This window comes from Ochotona princeps, chromosome 7 (genome assembly GCF_030435755.1).
Source record: "Ochotona princeps isolate mOchPri1 chromosome 7, mOchPri1.hap1, whole genome shotgun sequence".
Lineage (NCBI taxonomy): Eukaryota > Metazoa > Chordata > Mammalia > Lagomorpha > Ochotonidae > Ochotona > Ochotona princeps.
Genome location: NC_080838.1, coordinates 37,100,305 through 37,122,878, shown reverse-complemented (window position 1 = coordinate 37,122,878; position 22,574 = coordinate 37,100,305). Strand labels below are relative to the sequence as shown.

At 36.5% G+C, this 22,574-nt stretch overlaps 1 protein-coding gene and 1 non-coding gene across 12 annotated transcripts in view; one reads left to right on the top strand and one right to left on the bottom strand.

The window, feature by feature from the left end:
• CAMK2D (calcium/calmodulin dependent protein kinase II delta) overlaps positions 1-22,574 on the top strand; it is a 267,307-nt gene that overhangs the window by 56,612 nt on the left and 188,121 nt on the right. For all 11 annotated transcript variants that reach the window (XM_036495017.2, XM_036495016.2, XM_058666953.1 and 8 more), the window contains exon 3: positions 18,532-18,591. In XM_036495017.2, the coding sequence (XP_036350910.1) occupies positions 18,532-18,591 (60 nt within the window). The remainder of the gene's footprint in view (positions 1-18,531; positions 18,592-22,574) is intronic.
• Positions 14,645-14,717, bottom strand: TRNAT-CGU (transfer RNA threonine (anticodon CGU)). The gene has a single exon. It is a non-coding gene; the product is annotated as a tRNA-Thr (tRNA).

The following is a 22,574-nucleotide window of genomic DNA, read 5'->3' as shown; positions in this document are numbered from 1 at the left end:
CTGCAATTTATAAAAACCAGTGAAACAACTATTTTAAAATTTGTTTTATAAAAATGTGAATCTATTTTACCCCTTGCATTTTGCTTTTGAAATAGTTTATTCTTAGAATATCTTTTAAAACAAACAAACGTACAAAAACTAAATATTGAGTTTCCTCCTATATGACATAGCTTTCAGATTTGGCTAATATGTTGCAATGTTTCATATATGTAATCTAAGATAAATTTAACAGGTACTCAGTAAAACATGATTCTTCCATTCTTTAGTTATGGGAAGGGAAATTCAGCAATTGCCTGTAAAGCAATGTCCAGAGTGGGATTCAGCATCAGGTCCTCTGCTGCTGTGTCGCTTGTTTATTCTACCGTATCACACAGTAGAGAATTTCATTTTTTAGTCTCCATATCCCTTCATTAGGGAAACAAACTCACTGAAATGACAACGCTAATCAAATAATACTCTGGAGCTGGAAAAAATTTTTTAAAAAATTAGATGTGTCATTTGTTGTATTTTATCAAAAGTTATCTAAATAAAAGACTTATTTGTATTTAAATTAGCATTTAAATCTCTAAAGAGAGTTTGATTAAATGGTGGCTTAGTCAACTGCATAGCCATGATTTTTGCTCCTCAGTTTGTGATAACTTATTTCTATAATGGGTAATGAATTCAATATAAAAACCAGAGGTAAGACTTTTTTTGTTCAAACAAGTCTTGAGATTTTCTGTGGTTAGTACATGTTCTCATGGGAATGACCATAGTATTTAATATGTTTGCAAGAAAAAGGAAGAGTATATTAAAATATTTTTCTTGTTTTAAGTACCTTATATGATAGGTGACAACAAGGAAAATAATTCTAGCTAAAACTTGAATATAGTTGGCAATAAAACTGGATATTCATTTTGGTGAGTACAGTGTACCGGAAGTGCAAAGATATATTAGTCTTCTAGTATATTCTTAATTTAATGAGCAATTATAAAAATTCTTTTATGCCTCATTCTCTCTGACTCATAATTTAGGGCAATGTTCTTTGCAACCCACCTATCTCACTGGGTAATAATGAAGAGTAATTGGTCTGCACCGGGGAAGTGCCCACCACTATTTTACAAAAAACTGATCCGTAAATGAGACTTATCACTGAGGAGCCTTTATTTACCATCAGTCCTTACATAGAATGGTCCTCTCACAACAAATCCTAAATCAGCTCACTCAAATTCAGATTAATGACATGTGTTCCTATGACACAGCCATGCAAATTCAGATTGAGAACATGTTTTCCTATGACACAAGGAATATTTTTCTTCTAGTTCTTTGTGGCTGGACAGATTATCCTCTCCAGAAGCTTAGTGAGATTCCCCACTCTAGAGCCTTAGTGTCTTCATCTTTCTAACAGCAGTCCATAGCCAGATAATTCTTATAAAGAACTTGCCTCAGAGTTACTGTCACTTATGTCTTTTTACATCTCTTGTCTCTCCAGGTTCTTGAACCTGTGAAGCCTTTTTTTTTCCCTTAAGCTCATGGCTTTTTAAACAAGTGTGATAGATATGAGTAGATAAGCCATCAGATCCCCCACGCCGAACCTTCAGGATCAGCTTCAGCTACAGAGTGCTTTCCTGGGTTATGTTCCTGCTGCAGCATTTTACATTTGCTGACCAAATTGAGAGTTAATAGTATTTTAGCCAAAGCTGGACAATTCTTATGAACAGTGTTTGCTGCAGTGCCATACCCTGGTGTGAGACATTGTGTGCTTGTCTGGTATCTGTTTCACAGAATTGATTGTTTGCATAGACTTAAAAGTGAGAAGGAAAAATAACCTAACCACGTAAGGTTAGACATTTAAAAGGAGTTTGTTTAATATTCTCAACTTTATTAATTTGGAAATAATATTTAGTTTTGAAAAAAAGCATTCCCAAGAGGAGAAAGTTAGTCACAGTTGGTTTGTAATAGGACTTTTCTATCTGGTGGTTGGATGGGATTTTTTCCGTAATACACAAAGTTTTATTCTGTTACTGTCATTTCTAGTTATTTTTTAATCACCATTTTTCGTCGCTAAATAATCTTCCTTAATATGTTTGTTTAGCTGAGTTTTATTAATATTTGAGAAGGAACATTATAAATCTCAGTTATTACCATCACTTTCTAATAGGCATAAGTATTGGAAATATATAAAGTGTTAATTAATTGGTTTTCTTTTTTTTTTTTAAGATTTATCCCATCTTTATTACAAAGTCAGATACACTGAGAGGAGGAGAGACAGAGAGGAAGTGGAGCTGCCAGGATTAGAACCAGCGGCCATATGGGATCAAGGCGAGAACCTTAGCCACTGGGCCACACTGCTGAGCCCGATTAATTGGTTTTCAAATAAGTCGTTGTGGGTGTAACACAGAACCTTTCTTTATTTCTCTGTTTCTTCCTCCTGTGTTTTTTTTGTTATTCCTTCTTAAATGATTTAGATTTGATTATCTGTCTTAAAAAAATATATATTAGTGAGTCTTTAAGCTGTGTTGAAGTTGACCTTATAAGGAAAGTTGTATGATGAGCATTTTTAAGACAAGAAATGTCATACTGTAACAGGGGTGTGACATTTTCTTGCCTATGCTTTAATTTCCCATTTGCATTGAAATATTTAGTTTAGTTTATTTGTATGTTTGGAAATGAGAGAGCTGTCAAAACTCAGTCATGTAAGCTTCACTAATTTGATTTTTCTCTTTACAGAGCTTAGGAACAAGACTTGGCTGTTTCTTGGCTTTCTTTTGCATATTACTATTGATTTTTTTTTTAATCCAGAGAAGGAAAACAAAGACAAAGCCATGCATGACTAGCTTGTATGGCGACCTTCTAGCAAAAGATTAAGAAAGAAAAGAACTGGAAGAAGTAGTGTTTAAAAAAAACTAGTAGCATATATTAGTAGAGAAGAGACTGAATTCTGGGAGTGGTGATGGTGTGTATGTGTGTGTGTATGTTAGTAAACCTAAGCTACTTTTGATTTTACCCATAGTTTACTTATGTTGTGGATGTGGACATAATGAAAAGTATAGCAGTTGTACTTAGTCTTTGAAAGTGTAATGATCTCTTTAGCTGTTGATGTTACAACAGAACCCCACAGCAGTGTTATGTGAATGGAATATGTTTCAGGGATAAAATAAAACCAAAGTATAGCATATATTGTTATTCCATGTATCTAAAGTATGAGAAAATGCTGATCTCCATTATTTTGTATCAAAATAGTGTTCTGGGAGGTAGAAGTTGGGAATACGGCGGCTGCTATGTGCTAATAATATGTTTATGACACAGTTTTCTATTTGTAATTTATACTTGCATGATTTTTTTTAAAGTATCAACTTAGGGAAATGTCTTTGGTTTAAATATGTTTGCCTCTACCTAGATCTTTAAGAATTATGGAGCTGAGTATAGAATCACACATTTTCTGTCTTCCAAGGTGTGTTAACAGGGAGCTGTATCAGAACTGAAACAACCAGGACTTGAACCAGTACCCACTTGGAATGCTGGTATCACAGATAGTGGTTTAACCTGATGCATCACAAAATTTTCCCTTGTTCTAGTGGTTAAGACATCCAAATCTGTTCATCAGAGAATCTGGGATCAATACCTGACTCTGACTCTTTTCTTCCTGCTGTTGTAGTCTGTGAAAGGAAACAGATAATAACTTCAGTAATTGGAGTTTTGTCACTCTAGTGAGAGCACATGACTGAGTTCTAACATGACTTTGATTTTGGTCAGTCCTGGTTAGTGTGGGCTTTTAGTGGAGAATAGGGGGTTAAACAGCAGACAGGAATGTTCACTGTCTATCTCTGTACATCTCAAAACAAATAAACAAACATGAGACAGATCAGGAAGACAAAAAGCATGTAAGTTTATTTAATACAGATCTTCTGCAGTATGGGAGTCCTCTTAAAGAAATGAACACCCAGCTAATCAATGAATTATCAGTTACTTAAATACTAAATTGGATAAAGAATATTAATACTGAAAAAAACAACTGAATTTTGTTGGGAGTCTTAAAAATAAAGGTCATTTTAGCAAAGTCTATACAGAATTCTGTTGGTCTCAACTTTCACCCAAATGATAGAAATGTCACTTTCCTTCTAGCAAGGCAGAGTACCTTCCATATTGTCTGCTTTTGTTAACAGAAGGTGGGTCAGTATGATTTTGTTTCATCTGCTTTTTTATAAAGTTTGATTCAAAATAGTATACTTGGGTGGTATGTTTTTAGTTCTTTCAATGGCATATTTGAGGAACTCAAAGAAGGCCGGTTTGACCAGAGCTCAGAGTGTGTAGGAATATGGAGGAAAGTAAATTATGCAGAGGATTTGTGGATTAGGAAAAGCAAAGGAGTTGGTTACCAGGTTATCCTGGTTTTGAAAAAAATCCATCGGAGAAGATGCTGGCCAAACTATTTAGAAAGTAAACAATTGGTGGTTTTAGCTTTGGTTTTCTGATTTCTGGAGGAGATCCACATTTGAAGGATGACTGTGACAGGGTGATCACATGGAGTGGCATTAGAGATCACTGGAGCTGGGGAGGAAGGAGCTGATAGGCTGAGTGTTGACCCAGTTGTGTGCATGTTTGTTGGCAGGCTTTCAGTAGAAGTAGAAGACTGGTTAAGAGCCAGGTCTTCAATAAATAAAATAGATTGAGTGGGGATGGGAAGAGCCACTCATTGTGCCAAATCAGCGTTTCATAAGATTTGAATGGTTTGGACTGCTAAGGTCCTGGATTTCCAATGAGGTATTTTACAATTCATTTGTTTTTGTTGGAAAGTCAGATATACAGAGAATGAGAGATGAGAGGAAGATATTCCGTCAGCTGATTCATTCTGCAAGTGGCAACAACAGTCAGAGCCTAGCTAATCCAAAGACAGGTGCTCAGAGCTTCTTTTTGGTCTCCCAAGTGCATGCACAGTCCCAAGACTTTGGGCCATCCTATACTGCTTTCTCAGGCCACAAGCAGGGAGCTGGATGGGAAGTAGGGCCGCTGGGTTTAGGATCAGTGCCCATATGGGATCCCAACACATACGAGGCAAGGACTTTAGCCGCTAGGCTGCTATGCTGGACCCGCAAAAAATCTTATTACATTTTGGCCACTATATTGATATATAGAACTAAAAACTGGTTTCCTCATTAGCTTGTACATCCCAGTAGTTATATTTTAATCACTATGTAGAGCCTATAATGGATTTTCTTGATTTATCCGAAGACAAGTGGTAGATGTTCATAAAGCATGGTAATGAATTATGAAGGATGTGAACATCACAACTGGTTTTCTGAAGATCTATTTTATTTTTATTTGAAAGTTATATTCACAGGGAGAAGAAGAGACAGAAAGAGAGAGGAAGAGATCATTGATCCTCTAGTTCATTCCCCAAGTGGCCGCAAAGGCCAGAACTGTGCTAATCTGAAGTGAGAAGCCAGGAGCTTCTTCCAGGTCTCCCATGTGGGTGAAGGGGCTGAAAGACTTGAGCCATCTCACTGTGTTTTCAAGTCTTAATATGGGAGCTAAATTGAAAGTAGAGCACCTGGGACATGAACTGGTGCTTATATGGGATGCCAGCACTTACAAGTGCCAGGATTAGCCTATTGAGTCAATATGGCCACCCCACCACAGCTATTTTTGTAGGAAGAGTTCATTGTTTTTGTTTTCATAGAAGTCTGTTAATTTTGTAAGCTTTACATGAAATTGCTATCTCCATGATTACAATTACATTTATGTTATTTATATATATATATATATATTTCTTACAGAATCAACCTGTTAGTCATAATAATTAATTTCCCTTGATAATAGGGAAACTTTAATATTTATGAAAATATTTGCGGGCTCAATTAATTAGATCTTTTGGAACAAAATTGTATTGAGATGCATGGTCTGATATGGGGAAACATTTTGTCTAGAAAATATCACTAATACTTGTAAGCTTTTACAATTTTTTTTTTCATTTATCTAGCCAACCAGCAGTTTCTCTGAACCAAGTGATTATCTAACGGATTTAAGAAATTTACAGCAGTGTTTAAATTGGGGGTTTTAAGATCAAAAGGTGCTTGCTATGAATGTGCACAGGAATGCCAGCAGAATGTGCATCAAAATATAAGTGATATTACATGTGGTTAATGAAATTTAAAAGTGTTTATTTCTTGTAGCAGAAGAAAAGATAGGAATATATTACAGTTTGAATCTATTGTTTTTATAATAAAATTTTAAAAGCTAATGTTAGTAGCATATATATAACAAGAATTAGAACAAAATAATTAGGAATGAAAGGGTGTAAAAAGGAAAAGATTTAGTCGGTAGGACACTGGTGAGTTGTTAAAGACAGGACATGCAGGCATGGATGTTGGCAGTGTGTTTGATTCCACTGCAAGATGCTGGTGCAGGAAGCTCCTCAGAGACTTCTGGTTACAGTCCCATATTTCCAGGTCAATTGGCAGAATTCCTAGAGTCTCAAATATTAAGGAGCCAAAGTACAGGTTGCTTGTTAGTGACTTTGGTGTTTTATTCTGTTGGGAAAAGGTAGCCATTGATCTGGTTTTGTTTGTTTGTTTGCTTGTTTTTAATTGTAATCTAGAAAAGCAACAACATTAAAACTAAATAAGTTCCTGGGGCCTTCTTTGCCTCCTTCCCAGCTATTAGGTCACCTTGTTTTCACTTAGGTAATACTTGTGGATTAACACAAATCAGAAACTCTTTTCACTGTCACTCTGCAGACAGATACTTAACAGGTAGACAGTGGATCTAATAATTTCATATGGAAATGGAAATTAACTGTTCCACCCAGGACCTTTTTTCCAACTAGTTTAAAGGCTTTGAACAGAGTCAGGCAAGTATGTTTCACTTTCAGGTTTAGAAGGAACCGGGTCAGTTTATGTGCCTTTTACTACACCTCCTTATAATTTGTGAGCATCAAGCAAGGCTGGGCTGCCAAACATTCATTGTAAAGCTAGTCTAGGGACCAGTACTGTGGCATAGCAAGTTAAGCCTCTGCTTAAAGGAAAGCATCACTACTACACTTCCTATCGATCTCCATCCTAATATGCCTTGGAAGCAGTAGAAGATAGTCCAAGTATACAGATGGAGTTCTAGCTCCTTGCTTCAGCCTGGCCCAATCTTGGATGTTGTGACCATTTGGAAAGTGTACCAACAAAGGAAGGTTCTCTTTCTGTTTCTCTGTGTGTGTATATGTGTGTGTGTGTGTCTGTTCGTATATGTGTGTATGTGTGTGAAACTGCTTTTGAAGTAAGTAAAATAAGTATTAAATAAAAGCTGATCAAGCTTATGGCCTGGATATGTAGTGGAGGATGCCCCAAATCTTTGGGACACTGTGCCTATATGGGAGTCCTGGGAGAAGCTCTAGGATTCAGGTCAGCTCAGGTCTGGCCCTTGTGACCATTTGGCGAGTGAATTAGTGGATGGAGGATCTTTGTCTCTGTTGATCCTTCTCTCTAAAATCTGCCTTTCCAATAAAAATAAATAAATCTTTAAAAAATGATATTTAGTGAATGTTCTAATGTAACCTACATTGAGTGGTCTTGCTAGTTCTGCTTCTAAAGGGAATTACACATGGAACTTTGCAGAAATTCAGAAAATGTGATGTGAGGGAAGTCTAAGTTGTAGAATTCAGTAAGTGAAAGTTCTCAATGATTATAAATTTGTTGGACACAATATTTATATTGGGGTGGGAATTTGGACTAGTGGTTATCAGATTGGTTAATATGTCTTAACCAATTATTGGAGTGCATGGGTTTGAGTCCCAACTGTATTTCTGATCCCAGATACCTGCTATTATGGACTCTGAGATGTAATAAGCTATGGCTTAAATAGTTGGGTCCCTGCCATTCAAATGGAGGGCCAGGATGAGGTACCCAGCCCAGGCCATCATTGACATTTTGGGAGTGAATCAGCAGATAAAACATGTTGTTCTGCTCTCTCTCTCCCCTTCAAATAAATAAATGTTTTAAAATATCTATTTTTATAAAAATAAAATGCAGCATATGAAAATAATATCAGATTTATAACTAACCATCTGGTTCTAGTGGGGTGTAAATGGGATCCAGATTATTCCCCTCAATTCTGTTAAACTCACTGTACATACTCATCTGACTTTATGATGCAATTCCAAACTGAACTGTTGCCCTCTGACAGATTGCTGATACCTTCTGTTTTGTGAAACATTTTTATTAGTTTTGAATGATTCCTCCTGGTTACTTCTGGAACCATTCACTTAGTGAGGGCCATGGCTCCCTGACTTGAGGTTTTAAATTGCTCTGCAGCTCCTGAGATTTTGGCACTCTTCTCCACTCCCTTTTAACTATTACATTGCTTTCCTTGGTGGTTCTCTTGGGCATTTTCTTTCCTACATGTTTCCTTACCCAAATCTAGTCCTTAGGATGCTTGCATGTTTGCCTTGCCACTGAAGGAAGCAGAGTCATATCACAGCAGAGCCCTCCTGGCTTCGTAATTCCAGCCACAAGTGTGTGCCTTTGGAGTCACGTAAGAAAGATGTGACTTTTTCTTCTCAGTATCTAGGGAATTTCAGATGTTTCTGAAATATACACTAAGGTTTACATTTTTGCTAGACTTGAATAGGATTTGTTTAATTATAGGGTGGGAGAAGTGCAGACATTTTACACCTGTATTCAGAATAGCCATTTCTGGTGGAGGGTAGGGAGCACCTCATTATCTTCTCTAATATAGCCGAAGATGAGAAGTGGGCCAATTATAGCAGAATAGTTTCAACTCACCTCTTGGCAAGTCCTGACTATGGCACCTATTTACCATTTTACTTTAAGCCTTTGGGTTTCAGCTAAAACTGAGATAATTTCATCATGTTCATGTCTTGTATATGTAGTATAGTTTCATTTAGGTGGCACAATTAAACTGTATGTGTGTGTGTAATTCAATCCACAAAGCGTGGTAAACCAGTAATATATAGCTAAAATATGCCAAGGCAAGAACTTTTTAAACTTGTACCAATTTTATTACCTTTCAAATACATTTCGATGAGTGATGGCTCCACTTTCTTTCTCTGATGTAAATAATATTATTAAAACCACTAATTTCTAGTTTAATAACTAGTTTACAAGTATCTGTATCATTGTATATTATTTTGTCCTCCAAGCCAGCTATCCATTTCTTTTTGTCTGTTTACTAAATATGTTAGTTGTAAATATGTTTATGAGTCACAAGGAAAATGCATCAGACTTAGTGGAGACTGAATCATATGCAATTCAGAATCCAAGAGATCTTAAAGAAAAGAAAACAAAATTACAGGTAACAAAGTTAAAAATCAAAAGTTGAAATAGTAGAAAAAGCTTTAGATGTTTAAAAGCTTAAAAATTCTGATTATTTTGCTAATACCTTTCAGGAACCCCTGCCTTTGAGAGATTCCTAAAACTTAACCTTATTTAGCCTCACGGTTAACCTTTGAGAGAGACAAACTCATTTACGAAAGAGAAAATAAGAAACTGAATGTTCTAGATACCTTAAGAAGCTGTAAAAATCCATGTTGCTTGCATTTTTTTCCTTAGTTCATTTATAATTATTATGGGAAATAATTATTTTATCTCCTTATAAATGTGCTAAAATGAAGCTGCATAAAAATATTCCTATGGAGAATCACATAAATATTTGAGACTTTTCACCTTTTGAATCAAATGCGTAGATTTAATTCGTAGTGCAAAAGCCTCCAGAGAAACAAATTTTTTTTCCACAGTATAAATTAGATGAAAATCACTAAGTAAGTACTCTATTGTGTTACTCTGCACGTGCCTTGTAAAAATCACCAGGGCCACTGGAAAAAATGGTACTGTGGAATGTATTTATTTTTAGTTTGTCTTGTTTCCATTTGGGGCCCTTTTACTCTCTAGGCAGTCATAGATGGAAGGATTGTTCATATAAAGGGTCTCGAGTGACTTAGCTCTATGATGCTTGAATACAAAAATGCAATTATGCAGCAGATCCCTCTAATCTCACAAGTAAAATTACACCCTGGGGGAGTACTGTTTAGTTCAGTTCTAGAGCTTTAAAGTAGAATTATATGTATATAAAATATAACTCATTACTCTTCTATAATAATTGTTTAGAATAATTTAAATATTATATAATCAAATAATTCACATGCAATTAAGGCACGGAAGAAGACATTTAAATCTCCTTAATTTTTAATATGCATCAACTTATCCTGATAAGTTGATTATGTAAGGACTTCTTTTTTTTCTGATACTTTTACAGTGACTTAAGACATAGCAACTTAAAGTGGCACTCTTGATATACAATCTCTGTTCTGTAAATGCCATTCTGGAGACTTTTTGTGTCTTCCTTTGTGCAGCATACTAACAACTGTTTGGATCTCTATCCACTCGGGTATTTCCTGGATATCTGCCTGATCTGAATACGACGCTTGTTTGGCTGTCTGATTTGTTCAATCTGCCTGAATCCTTTGGTGACCTCACAAGTTCCCTCTCCTGGAATGTGCAGTGCAGAATATAGCCATGTAAATGGGATGATGGGCACATGCAGGTAGTGACACCTTCACAAAGGTTGAACACTAAGGACACCTGCTAATATCAGGTTGAACTACTCTAAAGGGTATGAAAAGGGCCTCCTGCCCCATTCCTCATTTTGTCTTTTATGGAAACTCTTCATTCCAGCACCGTGTACAGTAAGAACTATACATCCCGTGATGTGCAGAATATAGCCATGTAAACGGGATGATGGGCACATGCAGGTAGTGACACCTTCACAAAGGTTGAACACTAAGGACACCTGCTAATATCAGGTTGAACTACTCTAAAGGGTATGAAAAGGGCCTCCTGCCCCATTCCTCATTTTGTCTTTTATGGAAACTCTTCATTCCAGCACCGTGTACAGTAAGAACTATACATCCCGTGATGTGCCTGTTCTTTCCCTCCCAGATGATTAAAGTCCACTCAGATTCTTCTTGACCAGACCTAGAACTAGTGGGGGTTTCATAAGAGGTTCTTTGTTCTTTCTCTTCAGTAGATATATAGAAATTCTCTGTAACCAGTTATCAGATAAATATTTCTATAAAATATTTCATATAATGTTTATTCTTATTGATAATTTGAAAATGTATATGATTATATTGTATTCTCACTTCAGCTGCACATGAATGATAGCACTGTAAGATACACACATGGTTTTACTTTTGCATGGTGTGTAAGAAACATTTTTGTAGTAGATGAAATGTCAACTCTCTGAACAGACACCATTTTTGTAGTGAATGGGGCAAACAGTTTCAGCTGTCAGGCAGTGTAAGAATAGTGTTATTAAATTTCACTACTTATCTCTTTGCAGTCCTAGGAAATAGATGAAATATACTATCCAGCATCTCCCTTTGAAACTTTTATATAATAAATTATTTATTATATACATTTCACATAGAATTAATTTTGTATGTGTGAGATGGATGACTAGAAGCAAAAAAAAGTATACATAATACTGTTCAATTTAATTTGTTCATACTAAGATAAAGAGCTTCCAGTGCTCTTATATATAGAAGTATCTAGAATATGTCATAAAAATGAATAACTATGAATTTTAAACTGGATACAAGTTTACAAATTTTTTTTAAGATTTATTTTTATTACAAAGATATACAGAGAGGAGGAGAGACAGAGAGGAAGATCTTCCATCCGATGAGTCACTCCCCAAGTGACCCGCAACGGGCCGGTGCTGCGCCAATCCGAAGCCAGGAACCTGGAACCTCCTCCAGGTTCCCCACGCGGGTGCAGGGTCCCAGTGCATTGGGCCATCCTCAACTGCTTTCCCAGGCCACTAGCAGGGAGCTGGATGGGAAGTGGAGCTGCCGGGATTAGAACCGGCTCCCATATGGGATCCCGGCGCGTTCAAGGCGAGGACTTTAGCCGCTAGGCCACGCCGCCGGGCCCACAAGTTTACAAATTTAAAACCAGATACAAGTTTAGTAATGAGAATGATGGTGATGATGTTATAAGTTATTGAGTACCCACTTTTTTCCAGATATTTTATACATAAAAAAGTCTTGGATTATCTACCCTTGACTTCTAATGTCGGATTTTTACTAAGTCAATGGAAAGTTCTGATTTCCTCCATATATGAAACTTCTGAAAAAAAAAAAGGCAAAATGATGTATAAGCCTGATTCTTTTCCCTAGCAATAAATGCCAAAAAAAAAATGAGGTCAAAGGTTCCAAAGGAATTATATTTTCTAGTACATACAGAATCAAAGAAAGACTGGTATCAGTATTCCTAATTTGATATTTGCAGAATCTTGCTTGTTCAGGGTATAAGAGTATAATAGAAGCAGCATGGAGTGACTGATATCTAAAGTCAGAAAGAATCTAAGGCAAATAATTTTTAAAAATCCAATTTATGGGGCCTGGCCCAGTGGCCTAGGGGCCAAAATACTTGCCTTGTACGTGCCAGGATATCATACGGGCACCAGTTCTAATCCCGGCAACCCCACTTCCCATCCAGCTCTCTGTGGCCTGGGAAAGCAGTTGAGGACAGCCCAGAAAGCCTTGGGACCAAATTAGACTTTCTGGGTTTGAGTCAAAACCCTAACTCCATTTCCAACCTCATACTAGCATACAGTAAAAAAAACAATCGGGCCCGGCGGCATGGCCTAGCGGCTAAAGTCCTCGCCTTGAAAGCCCCGGGATCCCATATGGGTGCTGGTTCTAATCCCAGCAGCTCCACTTCCCATCCAGCTCTCTGCTTGTGGCCTGGGATAGCAGTTGAGGACGGCCCAATGCATTGGGACTCTGCACCCGCGTGGGAGACCCGGAAGAGGTTCCAGGTTCCCGGCTTCGGATTGGCTCGCATCGGCCCGTTGCGGGTCACTTGGGGAGTGAATCATGGGATGGAAGATCTTCCTCTCTGTCTCTCCTCCTCTCTGTATATCTGGCTGTAATAAGATGAATAAATCTTAAAAAAAAACAAAGCAATGCATTCAGAATGTAATTCCACTACTTCAGAAATAAGGTCTTTCAGATCTCCAAAAACTGTACCTTAATGAGTATCTACTTTCTTTCTTTCTTTTTTCTTTCTTTCTTTCTTTCTTTCTTTCTTTCTTTCTTTCTTTCTTTCTTTCTTTCTTTCTTTCTTTCTTTCTACATTTCTTTCTTTCTTTCTTTCTACATTTCTTTCTTTCTACATTTCTTTCTTTCTTTCTTTTCCTTCCTTCCTTCCTCTCTTTTTCTCTCTTTCATCTATTTGAAAGGCAGAGTGATGCACAAAAGCAAACAGAGAGAGAGATTGAGAACTCTTCCCTCAATTTCTTCACTCCCCAAGTGACTGCAGTGGTTTGGGCTAGGCCAAGTGAAGCTAGAAACAAGAAATTATGTCTGGGTCTATCATGTGGGCGCAGATATCTAGGTATTTGGGCCATTTTCTGTTTTCTCAGGCTCGTTAGTAGGGAACTGGATTGAAAGTGAAACAGCTGGGAATTAAACTTGTGGTTTGATGGCAAATCCAGCATTACAGGCAGCTGCTTAACTCACTGTGCTATATTATCAGATCTGATTTTTCTTTTTTTTTTTTTTAAGAAAAAAAAAATATCTTCAGGGATCAGCATTGTAGCATAGCAGGAAAACTGCCATTTATAACACTAGCATTCCCTGTGGACACTGATTCCACTTCTGTTTTCTTGACTTCCCTTGCAATGACCAGAGAAAAACAGTAGAAGATGACCTAATTATTTGAGCCTGTGTCTACTTGGGAGACCCAGAAGAACCTCAAGTTTCCTGGCTTTGGCCTTGAACCTAGGGATGGAATGTCTCTTCCTGTTTCTTCATCTCTCTGTAACTCTGACATTCAAATAAATAAATCTTCAAATATAGAGGATTTCTTCAGGTTATTTGTGATTATCTCATTTTTTTTTAAGATTTATTTTATTTGTATTGGAAAGTCGGCTATAAAGAGAATAGGAGAGATAGAGAGGAAGATCTTCCATCCCTTGATAAACTCCCTAAGCGACCACAATGGTTGTAGCTGCGCTGATCCAAAGCTAGGAGCCTGGAGCCTCTTCTGGGTCTTCCACACAGTTCAGGGTCCCAAGGCTTTGGGTATCCTCAACTGCTTTTCCAGGCCACAAGCATGGAGCTGGATGGGAAGCAGAGCTGCCAGGACATGAACCAGTGCCCATCTGGGATCCTGGCATGTGGAAGGCGAGGACTTTAGCCGTTAGGCCACCATGCTGGGCCTGTGATTATCCCATATTTTTGTGTCATTAGGTTCTTAGTTCATGACATCACAAAATATTAATTCATTAATATACTCACTCAACATGTTTAGCGCCTATTATGTGTACTTTAGTTTTATGTACTATTGATGTTCACAGCAATAAGAATACTTAACAAAAAATCACAAAGAAATAAGAAAAATATAACATGTAGGTACAGCAATACAAAGCATAAAGTAACTTAAGATCATTTTCTTTTTTGTCTTAGAATTGATAGTGGGATTTAATAAAAAGAGTATCTTGTACTTGAGACTGTAATTTCAGTGAAACTGCATTTCTTACCTGTTTGAAATAAAATTTTAATCCTTGAATAGAATCGGTCAGCCTTACTAGTTGCCTTATTAGTTGCTAAGCAGGTGTGCTGTTACTGGATTTTGACAAAGAAGCACACTGCAGGCCCAGGTGAGCTTTGAACTCACAACCCCTGGTTTACGAGACCAGTGCTCTAACCCCTGAGCTACAGGGCCCTGACTGAAATAAAATTTTGCAAGTTTATGAAGTATATTAAAACTTGAAAGAAAGAACCTACTTTCACTCAAATTCTTGTTTTAAAGTTGAGATGTTTTTACTGATAATACTAGTAACCATGGTTAGGTGACAATATTTGCATTAAGTGATTGTTTATGTCTTCACTCATACATTGCTAACAGGGTATAGTTATTAGTTTAATAACATTTACAAACTACATGTTTGTATTTTTATTCTCATGTGAGTATGGACTTAGGCTTTAAAGAAAAGATAAAGCCAAACTATTATGGTGTAATGACTTTAGTAAATATTAAATGGCAAAGCTAGTTTTACCCTAGCTTAGAATCTGTGGAGAGAAAAAGAAAATTTTCAAATGATGCCTTGCCTTTTGTAATGTCTTTGTTCTTACCATTAAAATTGTGAGAGCTGAGAATGAAGAGGTAGGATTATGATTTTGTTACTGATTGTATTAAAGGAAATGAAAAACTTTGAAGGTAAATTTATCTTTATTACAGGATAAATAGAATTGAGCTTTTGGTAATAATTGTACTTAATCATTCCTTACCACCTACCTACTGTCTCTGAAATTAAAGTGGTGAATTTGATATTGAATGTGAAGCACATCAGGTGATATGCATTTCCATTATTGTTAAATTCTAGTTTTTACTGTATCATCATGTTTGGGATGTCAAAATATGCCCCGATGAGAGAGTGCAAAATGTCTGTGATTCATTGGAGTTCAGTAAGTCATGTAATTATTCAGAGGAAAAAAACCTGAGAAGCTGTTTATCAGAGAAATTTCATCAGAGCTATTGTTGTGAAGTATGCTCTGACAAGCAAAATATAAGATGCCCTGATGGTCCTTGTCTCCTGTGGTTCATGCCCTTCCATATTGAAATTGAGCCAACTTCATTTCATGATTCTAACCAATGAATATGGCAGGTATGCTACGCTGTCACTTCTGTGATTAGGTTAAATAACTGAATGATTCTCCCTATGCCTCCCAACCTGTATTAGTCAGTACCTCAGATGAAGCAAGTTGCGTTGTTAACACATGCAAAGAACTGAAGGCAGCCTTCAACCAGCAGGCAGCTAGAAACTGGGCCCTCAGCTCAATAGCCCTTGAGGAACTGAGCGCTGCCAACAATTACATGAGTTTGAAAGCAAATCCTTCCCTAGAGACTTTAGATGAGATCCTAGCCATGGTTCATTACTGAACCACAGCTTCGTGAGTGGACCCAACTTTTCTGATGCACAGAACATTGTCATTATAAATCTGTGCCCTCTTAAAATTCTGTATTTGTGATATTGATGTGAGCAATAGAAAACAAATGTGTAAGTGAGCTGTATTATTAATTTTCTAGGGCTACTATAACAAAGAACCACAGATGTGGCTTACACAGCAGAAATGTATTTCCTTACATTTCTGGATGCTGTAAGTCTGAAATCATGGTATTAGGTGGATTGATTTCTTGTGAGGTGTCTATTGTTGGCTTGTAGATCCCTGTCTTCTCCCAGTATTTTCACATGATATCCCCTAGTTTCCTCTTACATGAGTATCACCTGAAGTCCACAGTAATGACCTCATTTTAACATATATATATATATTTAAATACCATGTCTGCAAATACAGCCCTTTTAGAGATCTGGGAATTAAAGCATCAACATAAGAATTTTGCCGAGAAACAGATGAGCCATAATGATTGGCTGTACAAAGCCTATAATTATGTTGATCTCTGTGGCTAAAATTCCAGAAAGCCTATTGTCTGGGAAAGTGTTTTGTTTCTTTGTTTTTCTTTATTTTAATGCAATTATGCATGTTTGAGACAGTTTGTATCTATTTCTATCTCTATCAATCTAACATGGTTTCGTGTATGTATCTGTATATCCCTGTCTCTACCACAAAATTGTAATTCCTGTAAGCAAGTATTTTTAATATATTTTGCATATAACCCTTTGTAGTAAGTGATACTAGATGCATTTTTAAAATCTGGCGTAATCTTTTGTGTTTACTCAGGTTCTTCTCATTAAGAATATTCTAGAAGTAGCTTGTCTTAAAGAGAAGACCCTGTTAAAGGGATGGAAGACTTGAGGAATTTATATTTAGCTGAAGTATGCATTATTTTAGGTGGTAGGTAGGTCAGAAACTATCTGTTCTTTAATTGGTAATCTGTCAGAATCTATTAAGCTATGTGCTGGTTCATGAAGATGTTCATTTCTTTCAGCTACTGACAACATTATGTATCAAAATATTTCCTTATAAATAAACTCTTAAAAAACCAGCTATTTGTATTATTCAGTTCTTGAAACTCTTTTAGGAAGTCTGCAAAGTAAAAAAAATATCTTTAGAGTAAAATGATATTATTGACATAAAATTGTGTTGACACTTATGCATGTGTTGATAAATGTTATGTAATACATGAAAATTAAATATTGGATAAAATTGTAAGAGAAGAGCCTTTGTATGAATTAGAATGTTGACTTTTTAAAAGATTCATTTAATATTTAAAAGGGAAAGAGGCTGAGGAAGAGACAGAGTGAAAGATTTTCCATCGCTGATTCACTCCCCAAATGGCTAAAACAACCAGGGCTGGGACTAGACAAAGCCAGAAGTCAGGAAGTTCTTCTGTGTCTCCCTTATGGTTGGCGTACCCAAGTATTTGCACCACGTGCTGTTCTCAGACACATTAGTAGGGAACTGGATTGGAAATGGAGCGGTTGTCTTGAACTGGTGCTTATATAGGATAGTGATATTTCAGGCAGTTGGATAACCTTACTACACCATAATGCTGGCCCCAAGGTAGTGATACTAAGCCCTAACATCTTTATATTTCTTAGCACTATGCACGTAGGATTTAAAAAAAAAAATCACTTGAAATAATCATTCATAAAATCAAAGTTAGTAGTTATTAAGTCTTAGCCTCTGATTCTATTTGTAACATTTCACATGATTGAATAAGAAATATAAGCGTAAAAACACTTCTGTTGTATAATAAAATCTAGTTGCTGTACAGCAAAAATGCCTGTATAGGTTTTATTTATTTTTTTAAAGATTTATTTATTTTTATTGGAAAGTCAGATATACAGAGAGGAGCAGAGACAGAGAGGAAGATCTTCCGTCCAATGATTCACTCCCCAAGCAGCTGCAATGGCTGGAGCTGAGCCAATCTGAAGCCAGAAGCGCAGAGCTTCTCCCAGGTCTCCCACGCAGGTGCAGGGTCCCAAAGCTTTGGGCCGTCCTTGACTGCTTTCCCAGGCCACAAGTAGGGAGATGAATGGAAAGTGGAGCTGCTGGGATTAGAACTGGCGCCCATATGGGATCCCAGGGCATGCAAGGCAAGGACTTTAGCCACTACACTATCACACTATTGTGCCGGGCCCTGCCTGTATAGCTTTTAAAACTAGAAGCTGAACAACTTGGTCTCATGGATACCAAAACAGACTTAAAACTTGGACCAATATTTTAAAAATATTATTACAAGGATAATAACAGTGACTGATAACAGTTTTCATCATTATCTTAATTTAAGCTTTGTGACAAAAATTGGAGTTTCCTATGTGGGTAGCAAAGATCCAAGACTTTGGCCATCTTCTACTGCTTTTCCCAAGCCATTAGCAAGGAGCTGGATCGGGAACTGGTACGAGCTCTATGTCTCTCCTTCTCTTTGTTACTCTAACTTTCAAATAAATAAACCTTATGGAAAAATAAAAATAAAAAGAAATTAAAGAATAAGTAAGTGTAAATATTTATGCAATTTAATATGCTTTATTCTGGTTGGCTATGGAATGACTTTTTGTTGTTTGTTTTAACAGATCATCAGAAACTGGAAAGGGAAGCTAGAATCTGCCGTCTTTTGAAGCACCCCAATATTGGTGAGGAAACGTTGCTAATGTATCTTAAATATTAATTTGATGTAGGGCCATCCATTTATTTTTTTAATATATTTTTATTTTGAATTTTGAATTGTGGTGCAATTTTGTACAGGCTGGGATTCCCCCCCAAACTCCCACCCCTATCAGATTTTTCCCATTTTGTTGCAATAGTGTAGTCCTTTCAGTTTGGTTCTTCCCAAATAATCTCTTTTCTCTAGGGCCATTCAATTCTATTCGTTCCTCCAATTATTCAATATCTTGTATTTATTGGGTGTGTTTTAGATTCTTCAGGGACTTAATAGAAACTGTGGAGTCAGTGAATAAAAGCATACTTACGGCTGTCTAAAAGCAGCATCTGGTTTTAGGAAAGAACAAAGCAGCTCTGAAATCTGAATCTATCTCTTTAAAACTAGTTTATCTTCACAAAAGTCTATGATTTTTTTTTTTCTTTTTGGTAGATTGTAGTGTTGTCCCCTTGTGTACTGGTGAACACAATTTCAGGACCCCTTTTATCTGCTTGAATAGCAGGGTTTATCAAACATCCTGTATCCCTTCCTGTGCCAAATAATGATCTTTCAGTTAGCCATGGATCATCTCATGGGATTATATCACCTAGTTGAGATGGTAGCCATTATTTTATGATTTTGCTTTAAATTTTCATTGGAAAGTCAGATATACAGAGAAGAAGAGGGACAGAGAGGAAGATCTTCAGTCCGTTGATTCACTCCCCAATCAACCTCAACAGCTGCTGCTGCACTGATCCGAAGCCAGGAGTCAGGAGCCTGTTCAGGCCTCCCATGTGGGTGCAAGGTGGTAGCCATTTTAATCCGTGTACGGATACTCTTTTAAAGTTAACACAACAATAGCAACAATAAATTCCACCTAATGACCCCTCTATTACATGTGTTCCATACATTGCTGTGTGGTGACTTTTATATATATATTATATGATTAAGTTTAATTTGTAAATTAAATGCATTAAGTGATTAACAATAATGGTTAATAATAAAATAGGGCAATTATGACAATCTACCATAATAAAAATGATGTAAATGTGACATCTTTTTCATAATATCTTACTGTGCTGCACTCAGCGTGCTTCTTGTAACAATGTGGGATAAGAGAAAACTTTTTTGGATTTTTTTTTTTTTGCATTTTTGTATTGTCAGAATCTCAGCTTCTGTTCTTTGGAAGTTATTAATTGAAAGAGAAATCTCTTGAATCTAAGCTTTGTGATGCCATGACAGTTGATTTAATAGCCAAGAAAGCTGCTAAGTGACCGAGTGGCTGGTGGTGTATCATCAGGGATGTGCTGGTGAGAGGCATGATTCATGTCCAGGACAGGACAGACCAGAATGGTGCAAGATCTTATGCTCTTCAGAATGGCTTTTAAGTTTAAAACTTTTGAATTTTCTGTTCAGTATTTCCAGACCACAGTTGACCCTGAATAAGTAAAATAAAGTAAGAGACCACAAATACGCGGTGATGGGGGTTGGGGAGGGACTGGTAACTCATTTCAGATCTCCAAACTGGGAGGCAAGGACTCGGTGACTTGAAGCATAACTGCTTCCTCCCCGACATCTGCATTAGTAGCAAACTTGAATCAGGAACCAAAGCTAGGAGTTAAACCTAGGTTCTCTGATATTGGGACACTATTAGTATCTTAACCAGTGTCTCAGTTGTTAGGCTATGCACCTTGTCCCATGTGAGGATTTTAAAGGTAAATACCTTAAGTGCATGTCTAGGAGTACAGTTTAGAATGGGGACCAAGAAAAGGTATGCTGTTCCTGTTGAAATCGTAGCACCTACTACACAGTAGCATGTAACTGAATCAGATAGCATAATGACAACAGCATTTGGTCTTAAATGTCTATGCAATAGATAATGTGATAGCTATATAAACATGGAACATTCTTAATTAGAAAATCTAAAATCATTGGACCAGCCTTGTGGTCCAGTAAGTTAAACAGCTGCTTAAATTGCTAGCATCTCATGTTGGAGCACCAGTTCTTGAGCAGGCAACTCTGTCTTTAATCCATCTCTGTCTTGATGCACCTGGGAAGGTGACAGGGTATTACTAAAGTAGTTAGTACTTTACTACTACCCATGTTGGAGATCCAAATGGAATTCCAGCCTCCTGACCTTGGCTTGACCCAGCCTCAATTATTATAGCCATTTGGGCAGTAAGAAGCAGATGGAAGATCTCTGTCTGTTTCTTTCTGTGCCCAACCTCCATTTCTGTATGTCATTTTGCCTTTCAAATAAATGAAATAAATATTTTCCAAAAATCCAGAATGCAAGAATGTAAGATCCCACATGATATGTTTGAAAAATTCCACACCTGCCCTTACGTGGGAGGATCATGGTTAGAAAACACAGATACACTAAAAATATTGTATAGATTTATACCTATTCTGTTTGCATCAAGGACATATGAAATATGTCAGTGATATATTTAAACTTCCTCTCCTCCAAATATCTTCTTATGTATGTGCAAATATTTTGAAATCCAAAACACGTCTGTTCTTAAGCTTTTCATATAAGGGATAATCAAAACGGAAAGAGACTTTGATTTTTTTCCATTTTCTCTATTTTATTACTTACTTGGTTTTAAGGTAAGTTAAGTAAGATAAGTTTAAGGGAGAAGATTCTGATTTGACAATATAGTCTCTGTGAAAATTTACTTACACCTTTGTGTGTCGTTCCCTTAGTACAGAAGCAATGATCTTGAGAATTTGTAACAAGTAAAAGATTTATTCCAAAGAAACAACTTTTCAACAACTTGAAGTGGTAACTCACTAAATCACTTTTTTCATTAGCATGTAGTTTCTTTCTTTACATCTTCACTAGCAAGCATTCCTTTTCTTTTTATTTTGTTGCTTTTTTATTATTGTTTATTATGATTTTATGATACAATTCCATAGGCTCCTGGTATTTCCCTTATCCGAGCCACAATTTCCCTCCCCCACCCCACCTAGTTCCTCTATATCATTACGAAAGTATAGTTCTTCATACACAGTCATATGTCCATCATTGCGGGCATGGACAATGGCAGAGATTCCACCATCGTATTGTCAAGATAAAGTAAGCAGTTTCATTGTAAGTCCATCTTTGTCTGGAAGTAGAGATGCATACTACATTGTATCCTCACATCTAGATATGTTAGTCTCCATTTCACAGCTACTGTACATCCCCTTAAGTGAAAGGTCACAATACAAAATCAACAATAGGAAGAAAAATAGAAATTTACAATGCCATGAAGTTAAATAACATGTTACTAGATATTACAGTCTCCATTACACAGCTACTATATTTCCCATTAAATGAAAAGCCACAAAACAAAATCAACAACAGGAAGAAAAAATAAATTAACACCACCATGAAGTTAAATAATATGCTACTGAATGACTAACATCTTGCTGGAGAAATGAAAAAGAAAATCAAGAACCTTCTTGAAGAAAATGATGCAACTGTATGATGTATGAGTCATTGAAGAATTTAATCAGAAGAAAAGTGTTTTGAAGAGATGAAATTAAAACAAAAACATCAGAATCCATGAGATATAGATTCTGTTGATTCTTGTTGGTGAAATGTGTCTCCTGTAGGCAACAAATAGATGGGTTTTGCTTTTTAATCCAGTCTACTAATATAAGACGTTTGATTGAGCTTAAGCGATTTATATTTATGGTTAATATATAAGGGTGATACTTTGATCCTGTCATTTTAGCAATGGGTTGTTCATTGATTTAGCCTTCTGTTGTCATTTTACTGGGATGTTCTTCCCATTTGCCTTTGGTTTTGTTGGGTGCTATTCCTCTTCTCTGTCAAGAGAACATCTTGAAGTATCATTTGTAGGACAGGTTTGAAAGAGGTAAATTCTTTTAACTTTTCTTTACTGTGGAAGAATTTTATTTCATTTTCAAAGACAAAAGAAAGCTTTGCTGGATATATTATCCTGGGCCGACAATTTTTTCCTTTTAGAA